This window comes from Delphinapterus leucas, chromosome 1 (assembly GCF_059928025.1).
Source record: "Delphinapterus leucas isolate spDelLeu-1000000601 "Yukka" chromosome 1, BTC_Dleu_Yukka2, whole genome shotgun sequence".
In the NCBI taxonomy this organism is placed as follows: domain Eukaryota; kingdom Metazoa; phylum Chordata; class Mammalia; order Artiodactyla; family Monodontidae; genus Delphinapterus; species Delphinapterus leucas.
Genome location: NC_143129.1, coordinates 89,687,339 through 89,701,827, shown reverse-complemented (window position 1 = coordinate 89,701,827; position 14,489 = coordinate 89,687,339). Strand labels below are relative to the sequence as shown.

Below are 14,489 nucleotides of genomic sequence, written 5' to 3'. Positions count from 1 at the left end.
TCTAGTAGGCAACTGCTCAGTTACAACCACATACTCCCAGGTTAGGCAGGTAGCTGCCTCTATCTTTAGAAACATTTAATATCACTTTAACCCCCAATATTGCAGGCACTACGCCTTGTTCTCTTTATACGGTGCCTACAAATTGATGGCAATCTGTATTTACACTAGTTTTAAGAAGAGATTAAACATTAAGTTGAAAAAGAACATCTCCCCCCTCCCCACTATAGGTTAATAAGCAGACTATTTTGGTGCAAGCGCAAAGTCAGTCATGAATACAATGTCTCCAGATAAGAATGATTAATTCACTAGGTTTACTCCCAGTTCCTGAATCTGAACCTTTGATGTTCCTTTTGGCACTGCAAAGGGTATTTATTATCTGTATTTCAGATGTTCCTAGGGTTCCAGTTTTCTTTTATTAAGGTATAGGACCACATTTCATTGCCCAGGGTTATACTGAAAGCATTACAAACCATACCCTTCCCCTTTGGATACTGGACACTGCTTCTCTGTGCTCTCAAGTCATGGAGCTGGACATAATCTGAAATGTGTCCTAAGTGGTTTTGCAAAATGATCACTAGCACGAACTCTTGGCCCCTTTACATGTATTTATGGATATCAAACAACTCATGCGATTCTGTTGGCCTCTTAATGACCTTGAGAATTGCTTGTTCTGAGAACAGAAACCTTAATAGCACAGAGATGCATAGGAGGTCCCCTCATATTCCAAATAAACAAGTTTCCTTAGCTACTTTTCCATTGTTTGTCTTTCTATAGCTTCATCTTGCCAAGCGGAACAGCAGCTATCATCAGTAAGATAATATCCTTTCCTCCTTTCCTCTTTCTCAGTTATCAGGGTGTCAAATATTAGAAGAACAAAAGATCTGACATGAGGCATAGGTGACCAACTTAGGAGGAAATCTGTTTTAGATACACCAGTCCATAATTCTGTTTTTCATGTACATTTTACAATCTAAAATATTTACACTCATCCTAGTAGCTAGAAACAGTATCCTGTTGCTTAAATTTGGTTTCCTTAAGCTTAATTCAGTCAAATACTAATGATCCACATTTCTGCCTTTTTTAAGAAAAAAGTGAAAAAAACATTGATGTCTTTGGTAGAATGAATCAAGGTCCTCATAATCACACTATTCCAGTGTTGACTGAAAAAGCCTAGGTTTGGGCTTCCCTGGTGGCGCAGTGGTTAAGAATCCGCCTGCCAATGCAGGGGGACAAGGGTCCTAGCCCTGGTCCGGGAAGATACCACTCGCTGCGGAGCAACTAAGCCCGTGCGCCACAACTACTGAGCCTGCGCTCTAGAGCCCGTGAGCCACAACTACTGAAGCCCGCGCGCCTAGAGGCCGTGCTCTGCAAGAGAAGCCACCGCAATGAGAATCCCGCGCACCACAACGAAGAGTAGCCCCTGCTCGCTGCAACTAGAGAAAGGCCCGCACGCAGCAACGAAGACCCAATGCAGCCAAAAATAAATAAATAATTATAAAAATAAAAAAAGAAAAAGCCTAGGTTTGAAATCATTCTTTTATATCTCCTTAATTAGGACTGGGAAATCTGAGATATCCTATTTCAACTTCCCTATTTTGCAAAATGAGGAAACTATTGGCTATAGTAGTAAAATTATAGTTGGAGCCCATGTTCTCTGGCTCCTAGACTTAACGCTCTCAAACCTACACCAAGATTGGTAGACTGTAGAGCAGTACAAAAATAGACCAAAAGATCCAATGGTAGTTTTTAGCACTTCATGTTAATGTGTGAGAATCTGCCATACAGGTTTGAATCACCCCGACATAATAAAGCAGGCTCTGACATATTTTATACTGAGACAAAATGAGGAACTCAGATCTTCCAATATTGTCCAAATGTCACATCCAAACGTCTGAATTAAATATTAACTTTCAATAAAGGCAATCAGTGGTAAAAGCAATTATGACTAAGCAAAGAACTTCCAGTTTTTATTTTTCAAACATTTAACAAGAAAAATATTCAACCAAAGTTTTAAAAATTAGAATGGATTAATTTACAATAAAATAGTCAACTTAAAATATCAGCCCTTTCATTTAGGGCCAAGGAGGCCAATAGTTCCTGTTTAAACAGCAGAACTGCACAATTGACATTTTTTACCTATATTTAATGGCACAGAAATATAAAAGTCATACAACTTCCACTGAGATCCTCCCTTGCCTCCAGAGAATTCATACAATTGCTTCTTAGGTCAGTACTCAGGCCTTTAAAAATTACCAGTTATATTTTGAAATATATCTACAATTACTCTGATAACAAGAACACTTTAAAAACAATTCTTACAAGAAACACCTTAAAATAATTTCGTGGCACATTAGGTTTCTTAAAGAAACAGCAAAGATGAAAATAATGTACAAGAATTATAGTCTCTTGTTTATAGAAACCACCCAAATTAAATACTTTCTCTAATTTAATTATCCTTGCTTCTTATAATTTATTAGCAGAGATGAATTACAAGAAGCAGAATGCACCCTTTTTTGGTTCTTGGTTGTAGCTGCCAGCTTAAGAGTTCATGACTGTAAATGTAAAGCAAAACATGACTATGCTCACAAATTCCGGAATGGAAAAAAACCAGACTATCTCTTTAAAGTGTTTCTCTATCCTTGCTTTCAAGTCAAGACAAAAAATTCACAGCAGTTTAAAGGATGATGAAAGACTAAACATGGGGCCCACTACAATACAGATTGAGGATAATTTTACCTATTACACTCCTGAAGTGAAAACTGTAATAAGTACGATATGACCAAGTAGCATTCTATAGTAAGCTGTTGGAGCAAATACAGCACTCAACAGATTCATTTACACACAGGCATGGCAGCCTTCACACAGAACACCTTATTTTCACAATCTTGAATGTACAACCTTTAAGAAACAAACAGACATAAAGTAATATGTAATTTATGACAGCTGGCCAGGCACTTAACTTGGGGAAAGAGACTTCCAGATTTTGAGGTAAACTGTAATTGTTTTCAGCAATCACAAACATATTCTAAAAACTATCTGATACCACACTAACTGAAGTTATTCAGCGTTTTAACTGTCAGTTTGTCACTCTACTGTGCCAAAATTCATACCAAAGTGTGGCTCTTTAAGAAGCTATTAAAAGAACATTTTCAAGTCTGAATTTTGGCCCCATTTAGATACTTCTGTGCTTAGAACATACTTGAGAAAACTAAAAGATACAAACATACAAGGGTAATGGGCACAAGAGTCTAAAATGAGTTATTTTTTACCCCCAATTTGACATTCATAAGAATCACACAGTCAGTCACATAGACAAAAGAAGAAGAGGAAGACAATGACAACTGAGGTGACAAGTCTCCATCTATCCTCAAGAAAATGAGAGCAATGCTCCAAGAGGAGCAGAAGCAAAGTGGCAGAGAGTTTCTGTTTACCAGCGTGGACTGTGAAAGCTCTCAGAATTAACACGAAGGAGCACAACTCTCTGGGTTTTTCATTCTCTGGGTACATTATGTTTTTTCTTCTCTTCCGAATTCATTTCAAGGCAATGTGAAATTTGCTTAATAAATGAAAATTCATATTAGAAGAGGACCTCAGTAAGTATTTACACATTAGAAGATGAGAACAGGAAGTGGTCGTTTTGGAAGTATTCTTTCATCAAAAGTTATCCAAGTCTATTACTCATTAGAATTATCAGGATATTATCTGCAAATGGAAAAGCCAAGCCTCCAAATCCTCATAACTATTACTTATATTCTCTATTCCCTTCTCAAACAGCAGTTCCAATCCAAAGGCTACTTCTTGTTCAGAACAAGAACAAACTCATCAGCTTATCTGGTATGCCCAGACTAATTAATCAACATCCCATTTTAAACCCTCAAAGAACATTATGAATAAAGGAAAATTTAAAAATTTTGATCTGAGGTATCCTCATTCTCAAAAACATGAGAAAAATATTGGCTTAATTTGGTTTCCATGTAGCTAAAAACAGAGTCTAGATCCTTTATTTATAAAGACTTCTAAGCTGACCTTTCTCAGGATAACAAGTTTTTCCAGTCATGGTTAAGAATTTGTGCTAACTGACCTCTTCTCTCCTTGCAGGACTAACCACATGCATCTGGCAAAACTACTAAGCTGGAATTAATGGTGCAATGAGCAAATGTGGAAGAATTTCTCTCTCTGTGATGCTAACTGGCTCACTGAAGTTTTGAAACTGTGACCCTGGTCTATTAGCACCACGCTTTACTCAACTGAAATAATCAAGCCACTGCTATGGGGTGAAGGACAGGGGATGGGGTGAGAAGGGGACCGAGGGCAATTATATACATGAATAATTACCATGATATGCAGTGAAAATTTGTCTATTAACATATTTGAGGCTTGAGAATCATTGATCACAGCTATTAAATAAACCTGCATCTAATTTTATAATTTTGAACACCTGCAAATATAGACTTTGTGCTATGACCCAAATTTAAATATGAATGGAAGTTCATTGAACATTAGATTATCAGTAAGCTATAAGAAACAAATTATATACATTTTGCAGGTAGTAAACTACCAAAACAAAAAAAAAGTGGAGACTAGGTAAAAAGTAAGCAAAATTATTCCTAATCATTTATAGTCTCACCTTTCTCTTGGGAGAGCCCCAAAACAGGTCTCTAGAAAATTAACTTTATACATGTAAGAAACGGCATCTGCTATCATATTGGTATATCTTTCCCTCAAAGCTAGACGGGTCACAGACATATCTCACACAATCATTTTCATGTATAACAGTTTCTAAGACATCTATTCCACCGAAGTATTGTAAAGGAAGTCTACAAACCACTTCCAGGAAAAAGGCACTTCATTGTGAAAGTCAGATTTAATTACAAGAAAGTCGAGAAGACGAGGATAGACTCAAAAAAGTCAGTATTCACTTTTGTATTTCTGAATACAGAGCAGATGCCAGTTTATAGAATATAGCTGATAACATTACAAACAAACCAAACAGCAACATTAACTATATTCTCAGCAAAACAGTAATTTATGACATTTCTCCAAAAACCAACATAGTTCCAAGTTCAACAGTAAAAAGGAAAATAAAAATCACCAGCAGTTGCTACTTCAGAGCTCAAGACATTGTTTTCTACAGAATTTCATGTTTCTACAGTTTGGTTCTCTGTTTCAGAGCATTAATTGCTTTTCAGATGAAAAACCTGGGGTGGTGGAGGTTGGTTTGTGTGTGCTCGGGGAGAACCCAGGGTGGAGAAATACTGGGAGTAACAAGAGGTTCATTTCTCTGGTCAGACAACCAAGTGAGGAGGTAGTTACTCTGAGAACTTCTCAAATAGAGAATATTATACTGATCTACTGAGAGTTGGGGAAATCGCAGGAGCTTCTTTGTGAGACTGAAGATAGCAACAGCAATACTTCTCCTCCAGGGAAGTCAGGACCAAGGTGTCAGTGCAGCTGAAATAAAGATGGAAACTGTATAAATGGTACATAGAGAGTATTAGAAAGACAAGGTTACAAAATCAACATAAATGATAATACATTCGTTTCCAAACCCGTCCTACCTTGACGGTGGCTCTTTTCTGATGCTAGAACTTTAAAAGTATCTATGAGAAAAGAATACACACCATGTCATCATCATGTAGTGATCCTTCAAGCTCCTGGTAATACATTTCATAAACAATGTCTTCTAATTTCTAATATTATTGAAAATTTAACAGTCTGTAAAATAATTAAATGTTTTAAAAACAGTTTAGGCTGTGGTACTCTCAGAAAGGGTGCCATAAGGAAAGTTCTTTATTTTACAGTTGTAAGTGAGCAGAAACTCTGTTAAATAGCAACACAGAAAAGATAATAGCAACACTCCTCCAAATTGCCTAAATAATGTTTATAATTATGGCAAGAGACCACATGCTCACCTTGTTACATCACTACACATGGCAATCCCATACAACCTTGAGTCCCATCATCACTGCTGTTGAGTTTTTTCATTCGGTACTGACGTATTTCTCTTACCAGTGTGTAAAAGGCATCTTCAACACCCTATAAAAGAGAGAAAATGATAAAGACAGCTTAACAGACACAACCCAAGTTGTAAGTTCTCTCTCATTTGTACTTCTTTATGTGGATTTAAAATTGCAATTATTAAATTATTAGCTGATAAAATAGGCTGATTCAGCATTCCTATTGAGTCACATTAGCAGGATGATATACAATAGCACTTTCTGCAAAGAAAACATTTAAGTAAAGGAAAATGGATAACATGGGACATACAGAACTACCAGATCTAAAGATTCCATTCAGGAGGGCCTATGCCTTAAATAGTAGCTGGTGTTGATGGATGAAGGACTAATGTTTTAAGTATCTTTAATCAAGGGTCTTCATTTTAGAAATATTTGTGCATGTTAACTTGCATGAGTAAAAAAGAAACCACACTTGAATATTAATAAATTCATTTTGGGTTTAAACTGAAGATTAAAAAAATAGAACAGTATTAAAAAAATCCAAAACAGCAAAGAATGTGGATCACGTCTCTAGTGAAGAGTCAATCAATCAAACTTTTCTGCCTTAAATAAACCCTTGCCAGATGCTAAAAGCTGTACTATACCTGTCTGGTCTTGGCTGAGGTTTCAATGAATGGAATCCCATAACTCTTGGCCAGTTCATGGGCTTGTTTTGTGTCAACTGTCCTTGTTGGCAAATCACACTTGTTTCCTACTAGCACCATAGGTACATCATCTGAGTCTTTTACACGCTTAATCTGTTCCCTAAAAAAGGGAATATGTTATCATAACAGAAGAATAAACGTTTAGGAAGGAATAAACAGCTAGGGAAAAAAAGAAAATCTAGCAAATTTCACCTAGCCCTATTAGCTTCTATACTGAGTTTCACTTTTTTTCTACTTATAAAAGGCCTTGCATACTAAGAAGACTGGTGTAGACTTGATGCAGCAGCCACAGGGAAGCCAAGTACCAGTTCACCTTCTACCTTGACACATGTCCCTGTTAGGCTCCTTGATTCTCCAAAAAGCTTGGCTCTGGAGTTAAATAGCAACTCGAAATCACACTCCAGGTTAAGGTCTGAAGTATAAAAAGTAAATCTTACTGCCTCCAAATAACTTTTTGAAGCTCCCTTGAGAGTGACAGTATTTAATGAAAGACAGTCTATCCACTTCTCTAGATGCGTGGTGTCCAAACATTTTCTTCAAACAAATTATAGCTGGAAGTCCAAGATATAAAATAGGAAACACCAGAACTGCTCTTATTAACAGGGGACTAAAGGATTTGGAACTCCCAACTGACAGTTCTCTCTTCAATGACAAGTAAGACATACCACACAGCAGTTTGGAAACTACTGTTCCAGATTCTCTTGATCAACCCTGTCCAATAGGACTTATTATGATGATGGAAATGTTCTCTAGCTGCACTGTCCAACTATATATGCTAGTCATGTGAAGCTACTGAACACCTGAAAAGTCAGTTGCTAATGGGGCCCACGAACTGATTTTTAAGTTGTTTAATTTTAATGAATTTATTTATTTTAAAATAAATTTATTTATTTTAAAATAAATTTATTTATTTTTTTAAAAATAAATTTATTTTTGGCTGTGTTGGGTCTTCGTTGCTGTGCGCAGGCTTTTCTTTGTTGCTGTGGCAAGCAGGGGCTACTCTTTGTTGTGCTGTGCAGGCTTCTCATTGCAGTGGCTTCTCTTGTTGTGGAGCACAGGCTCTGGGTGCACGGGCTTCAGTAGTTGTGGCACACAGGCTCAGTAGTTGTGGCGCACAGGTTTAGCTGCTCCACGGCCTGTGGGATCTTCCCGGATCAGGGCTTGAACCCATGTCCCCTGCACTGGGAGGCAGACTCTCAACCACTGCACCACCAGGGAAGCCCAATTTTAACGAATTTAAATTTAAACCACATATGGTTTGTGGCTACCATACTGCACAGCATTGCTCTAGACTCTACCCTGGGATTACATACAAAGTCATGTACTTGAAATGCATTTCACTGGCTAGCTGCAGAACTGAGCTTTGGTGTGATGGCAGTAACCTATGTGAAGGGATAATATAAGACAACCTAAGGAGAAAAACGATTTCTAGAAATTCAGCAAATAGTTTTTTGGTGCTTGCCAAGTGCTAAGCATTTTATTAAGTGCTGCTATTAACTGCAGAGAGAAAATGGAAAGTAGAGCAGGTTTAGGGGAAGAAAACCACTTTTAGACTAGTTTGTTTCTGAGAGTTGACATCGTCATATGGATGGAGCATACACCAAGACTCAGGCTACAGGCAGAACGCTTGTGTAGCATTTACTCTGTGCTAAACACTGCTCTGAGTGATTCACATATTTATTAACTCGTTTAATTTTCAGAGCAACTCTTGGTAGGTACTACCATCTCCACATTATAGATAAGGAAACTGAGGCCCAGCGATTTAGTAGTTTGCCCCAAAGTTCCATGGCTAAGAGATGATGGAGCCAAGTTTCAACCCAGGCAGAGTCTGTATTCTTAGCCATTATATTATTCTGCCTAAAGAACACAGAGCTAAGAAAAAGGAGCCCTGGGTTTTTGGTCCTGGCTCTGCTATGAATAATAATCATGACTATGAAAACCTAACAAACCACCTTCTGAACTTTGTTTCTGTAAAATAAGAATGTTGTATTAGAATTTTTATGGTCCAACTGAGCTTTGAAACTTTAAGGTTCTGTGGAGAAAGATCATCTTTATCTAACCCCCCTTTGCCTTGCTTTCATCTTTATCTAACCCCCCTCCCCCCATTTGTTTCTTCCCGCTATCTTCTCTATTACTTACTGAAGAATGTTTCTCAGAGGTGTTTTCCTCTCTGTGGTCTCTCATAATACCTCTAGTTCTGAATCACTCCCATTAGCAAGCAAGCTTCATTTATGTATTATCAGGCATTCTAGACATACTAGCTTATATAAAATAAACTCCAGTATTAACTTTCAGTAATAACCCCAGATTCTCAATGTCACAACCTAAAAGCAATTCTTTTCATAATGAAAAAATTGCATCTTCCCTAGTGTGGTATCCTCATTCTCACCCCAAAACTTCAGAACACACTTAAAGATCATCCTTTCAGAAAAAACAATGCTCCTAGTACCTGTAGAGGTTAATATCTGCAAATGATTTGCTATTATTGATGGCAAATACACAAAGGAAGCCTTCGCCTGTCCTCATGTATTGGTCTCTCATGGCACTGTACTCCTCTTGTCCAGCTGTATCCAGTATGTCCAACAGACAGGTTTCACCATCTATAACCACCTGTTTTCGGTAAGAATCCTGGGGTGTGGAGGGGAGGGGGGCAGGGAGAGAGGGAGATTCCATTTTTATTAAAAATCACAGGGAATGCAATGCTATTGCTAAGGTTAAATAAGCTCCTAACCAAGTCCAATTCTGTCTCTTTGGTTTATCCCTCAAACTGCTGATGTATAATCACAAACAGAAAGTACTTAATGTCACCCTAGGAAAAAAGCCCCAAATGCTATATGCCTATAGAAAGGAAAATGTGGTCACTCTGTTCCTGGAAAAGATGAAGAAAACATGGTAATTGAAAAGACAGTTCTACCGCACTTAGACTAGAGATTACGTTCACTGAAGTATGAACTGTACTTCTTCTTTGAGTTGTTTATTGTCCATTTACAATTCTAAACATACCTCCACCAATTATAACTTGGTCCAGGATGCACCATCTTTTGTGTTTATGATTAAATACACAAATACCTTTTATTTCAGACAAGGTTATAATATCAAAATATTTTTCTCATCATGACAGACTGTATCTCTGGGGAATATTCCTGAATCAAATTCCTAAAGGTTCCAAACGTGGTATAGTTACATTAATTCCTTGGAAAGATAGACATGCATAGATCATATTAAAAAAAAAATTTCAATTTGACTCTAAGGCAAAAATTTTACTTGTATTTTAATATTTATGTTCTGGGAATTCAGTTCAAAGAAAATAACCTCATCACACTTAGTAAAGATCTGGCTCCAGAAACAGTATGCAACATAGTTTGCCAGCCCATTTGCATCGAACAGCGCCTCTGTAACTCACGCCATTGCGGGACTGTAATATACTTTCAAATTAACATAGAATTCACATTGTCCAAATTTCCTTAAAGCATGAAATAGGGTCAAATGTATGAGTGTTCTGAGGAAATAAGCAAAATTAAAATGATAAAGATAGGTTTTAGTCAAACTAATTTATGATAATAGAAGTCAGAGAAGTGGTCATTTCCTGGCAGGATAGGGGGGTTTACTGACTAGAAAGGGGCATGAGAGAACTCTCTTGGGCACTGGAAATAGTCTATATTTTTATCTATGCGGCGGTTACATAAGTGTACACAAATTTAAAGCCACTGAGCTATAGATGTAAGATTTATATACCTTATGTAAATTACCTCGCAAACAAATAAAACAAAACTCTGAAAAATGTTCTAACCATTAATACTAAAGCTGGTAAGCCTAAAATAAAACTTTGCCAAGGACTAATGACTAATTTTTAATAATGGCTATATTAGAGTTAGCTTGCATTAAACACTCAATGGCTGGGTGGTACGAAGACCAGGATGTGGATTAAAATAATCTCTAGAGTTAGACATTTATAAACTGAATAAGATTACAAACTCTTTACTTAAAGGACTTTAGATGACATTTACTGAAGCCCATCTATAACATGAACTCCCACAAAAACAACAGAAACTTTATATAAGTGATAATTACACAGTGCGTTAGCATCCACAAAAATTTAACGTATTTTGATTTTTCACAACATCCCCTGGGTGTCAGGCAAGACAGGTTTATGGTAATTTAATAGATGAGAAAAGTGATTTGCTCACTATCATATAACTAACTGCAAACAGGGACTGTATTCCTAGGCACAGTGACTCAAAATCTCATGCTCTTTCTTCCCCAACCCACAGTCTCAGCTGCTTCAAGTGGCTAAGAAACACTCAGATCTCTGAATCCTTTATCTCCATCCTGCTATCATTCAGGTATTCTATGACCTGTGTTTCTTTTTAATGGAGCTGTCATATGTGGATAAACTAAATGAGTCCAACACTGAGTTTGTAACCGTTTTCAAAACTGTTAAAAACTGTAAACTTTTTAGAAAATCATCAGTAGCTAATAAAAGTGAACTCTTCTCCAAAAACAGGTAAAGCTTTACTTATTGTATTACTGAACACAGTGCCCCAAATAACTTTTATTTTCTCTCCTGATTATTCCTTTAGCTAAGGAATAGGTGAAACGTATGGGAAAAGGAATGGGTTAAGAGTAAACCGAAAGAGAGAGGTATGGTCAGCGGACTGCCTCTGGGCCTCACCTCTATGGTGGGATCATATTCATCTACAAAGTGGTTCTGGATCAGCTGGATTGTCAGTGCGCTTTTCCCAACACCACCTGCTCCAACCACCACCAGTTTGTACTCAGTCATTTCACACCAGCAAGAACCTGTGGGAAAGCAGCAATTAGGGTTAACTGTCGAACCACATCTACAGTACTTCAGAGCTTTCTGTAATCAACAGTAACTAAAACCAGAGTCTGAAATGTATTGGTTCCGTACACGTTCATCGCCACTTGGTTCTCAAAGTGATTCAGGAGTGCAAAAATACTTGCAGGTTACTGTGGATCTCAGAATTCTGGACTAGTCTTCTAGCTACCCCCACCCTCGTCTATTTTTCAATAGCCCTTGGGCCCCGCCCTCAGCCTAAGGTAAAGAAAACCCCCCTTCCTCCTCCTTTAAATCTTCTGAGCTCTGGGGGGGGCGGAATCCAGACCGTCTCCCCTTCTCTCTATCCCGCCTGTCTCCAAAGAACTCCCCCGTAGGGCTCAAAACGAAGGACCCCCCGCCCAGGGCCTTTGTCTCCAGCTCGTAGATTCCGCTCGATTCCTGGCAACAAGGAGTCGTCAGCATGCTCCAAAGTCGAACGCTACACACGCCAGACCCTTACCTCAAGCTGCACTGCCTCCGCTTCGGACAGATTTGGACCACAACCGGGAAAAATGTTGGAGACCCCGGAACCGCCATGAACAGCCCCCACCAGGGAGCGGCACTTCCGGCCCCGCCCGCTACGCAATCAGTCGGCGCCCCAGGCGCCGGAGTCCCCGCCCCGGCCACGTGGGCCTCCGACCCAGGAGTCACGCGGCAGGCCGCACCCAGACCCGCCCCTCCCATACAGGACGTTTTAATAATGAAAGCGCTAGGTGCTAGTGTCTCAAAAATCAGTAAAACTTTATTCGCTTCCATTCTTTCGCCATTAACAGAAAACTGGAGAAAGCAAAAGTGTTAACGTGTTTACAAAGATAAATGGCCTCTTTACCCAGAGAAGATCAAAACCTCAAACGACAACGGGGAAGATAAAACACCCTCCCCCACATCCCCTGAGCTGACCCTTGTCATCTTAGACAAAGCCTTCAGTCCACTGGCCAGGGACCCTGTACGTGGCCAATTCAAGATGAGGGCCAAGAAATCAGACCAATCCTTTCCCATGATATAAAGCCGAACAGAAGCTACACCAAGGGTCAAGTGCCTGTACTTTTTACAGGACACAGGAACCAGGCGGCTACTTATAAAAAAAACAAGATTCATTTCAGGCACAACTTTTTTATTATTTTTTGTTTGTTTTTGTTTTGTTTTGAAATCAGTAAAAGAAACTGGGTCCTAGAAGCTGCAGTGATCTAAGCAGCAGCAAGTTTGTGCATTCATCCTTTTGTTTTTAAATACGTTTAAATTATCACACTGCTGGCACACCTCATTTGCATGAAATTCTGCACCATATATACTAATTGTGGTAAAGTTACAACCCCCATCGGGGGGGTGGGGGGAACTACCCTGGAAGATAATTTTCACTGAAATCTAACCAAACTTCATTACGTGGACTGGGATAAGATTATAAATGATATGAAAAATAACATTTTAACATTTGGCCATCAACTTAAAGAACTGGTTCGCCTATACAAATTTTTGTAATTTTTAATATATTCTACCATCATATGGTCCTCAGAATTAAAGCATAATGAACAGAAAAGGAAAAAGAATGCAACTGAGTGCTAAGGCAGAACATCTTGCCAAAAGTAATGAAGGTAGAGTATATATACTAAGTATCAAGTGCAGAATTTCATAGGGCCAACAAGGTAACAGTCTATATTTTTCACTTACACAGGCAGAAGTGGATTTTGCAATTACCAGTTGCGTTAAATGCACCAAATAAAGCTCCTAAAATTGATTCTATAAGGCGCCACCTTAAGTTTTCCAGGCTGCAACTGTGCATAATTTTAAAATGGTTTTCTTAAATTTATTTATTTTTTTAAACATAACACGAGGAAGGTGTTAAAACTGGTGTAACAGCTCAATAGAATAAGTATTCCAGATTTTGGGAGGGATGAAGAGGGAGATATTCAGAACCCTTCACCAGAATCCCCCCAACTTGATCATAGTGGATTAATGATGTGCTTTGTGGATGTGGTTAGTCAATGACACCAGCTTGACGGATCTTTCTTTCGGCACCAAATCCCTGTGAGGAAATAAAATTGCAGTTAATGACCTGGGTGTATGACAATCATTGTACATTCACAATTCCAAAAGGGACTACCAAAGCATTACTCTCAATCACCACCAATTCTTTTGCAGAGGAGGAAATCTATAGTAAGCCTTCCTAAACTATGTTCAAAGTATCAGGAACACCAAGAAATGTTCCTCTTACTGTAAGCAACCATTACGTTAGGGGCTGAACCAATGTGCAGGGATGCTAACTAGTTATGACAGCAATACTGAAGCACCTTGGTAAAAGTAAGCTCTTTGAGTTCTGCTAAAATAGGTTCTCAAGTAGTATGCTAGTCTATCAGTTGCCCCCATCCGCCCAAAACCTTGTATCCCCTCATACCATTGAGTTATCTGGTCCCCTTGGCTGACGAAGAACCATTAGGCGAGGAGCACTGGCATCATCCAGGGTGATGTTCTTCAAGCGATTGACCAACCTATCAGGTCGTGGAGCTGCAACAGCCTTGGGGCCCTCGCTGTAACAAAGTCAATAGGTGAGAAGAAGCAACACTTGGTGGGAAGAAAAGTACATGCAGAGGAGTGTGTCTTCTATCTAACTACCCAAATGACTCAGTTTTAATGAGGGGAGACTCTTGCCTCACCTAGCCAACTAACTAACTAGCAAGACAGGGCAGACAAGTTTATGTTTTTATTCTGAACTCAATGTTTATTACTGCTTAGGAGCTGGAAGAATCATTTGGGTGAGGGTCATCCCTAGACTGGTCTGCAACCAGAAAACCAGTTCCACAGACACATAAAACAATGTAGCAGGTATGGAAAAACATTAGAAAAGGAAAATATGAAGAAATATTTCCAGAGACTCCCAGCTCCTCTCATGCTATTTTGTTATTAAAACAAAACAAAAACATAGTGCCAGAAATGCTAAACTACAAAATTTAGACAATGAAGAAATAACCAGAAAGTGGCAGAAGAGGATTA

At 38.6% G+C, this 14,489-nt stretch overlaps 2 protein-coding genes across 8 annotated transcripts in view; both read right to left on the bottom strand.

Moving 5' to 3' along the window:
• Positions 1 to 1,954: 1,954 nt before the first annotated feature.
• NRAS (NRAS proto-oncogene, GTPase) lies at positions 1,955 to 12,083 on the bottom strand. 3 transcript variants are annotated; one of them, XM_022584000.2, is made up of 7 exons: positions 11,962 to 12,083; positions 11,334 to 11,461; positions 9,111 to 9,289; positions 6,602 to 6,761; positions 5,913 to 6,036; positions 5,559 to 5,600; positions 1,955 to 5,451 (listed from the first exon to the last, which is right to left on the bottom strand). In XM_022584000.2, exons 2-5 carry the CDS (start codon positions 11,442 to 11,444, stop codon positions 5,917 to 5,919), a joined length of 570 nt encoding a protein of 189 aa, XP_022439708.1. In that variant the 5' UTR covers positions 11,445 to 11,461; positions 11,962 to 12,083; the 3' UTR covers positions 1,955 to 5,451; positions 5,559 to 5,600; positions 5,913 to 5,916. The 3 variants fall into 3 exon arrangements, with proteins under 3 accessions (XP_022439708.1, XP_089773624.1, XP_089773629.1); XM_089917498.1 differs by lacking the exon at positions 5,559 to 5,600; XM_089917503.1 differs by lacking the exons at positions 1,955 to 5,451; positions 5,559 to 5,600 and adding an exon at positions 5,633 to 5,715.
• A 135-nt stretch (positions 12,084 to 12,218) lies between these two features.
• Positions 12,219 to 14,489, bottom strand: part of CSDE1 (cold shock domain containing E1) — a 36,761-nt gene continuing 34,490 nt past the window's right edge. For all 5 annotated transcript variants that reach the window (XM_022583997.3, XM_022583999.3, XM_022583998.3 and 2 more), the window contains 2 exons: positions 13,894 to 14,026; positions 12,219 to 13,524 (listed from right to left, as the gene is read on the bottom strand). In XM_022583997.3, coding sequence (XP_022439705.1) covers positions 13,477 to 13,524; positions 13,894 to 14,026 — 181 coding nt within the window. In that variant the 3' untranslated portion in view covers positions 12,219 to 13,476. The remainder of the gene's footprint in view (positions 13,525 to 13,893; positions 14,027 to 14,489) is intronic.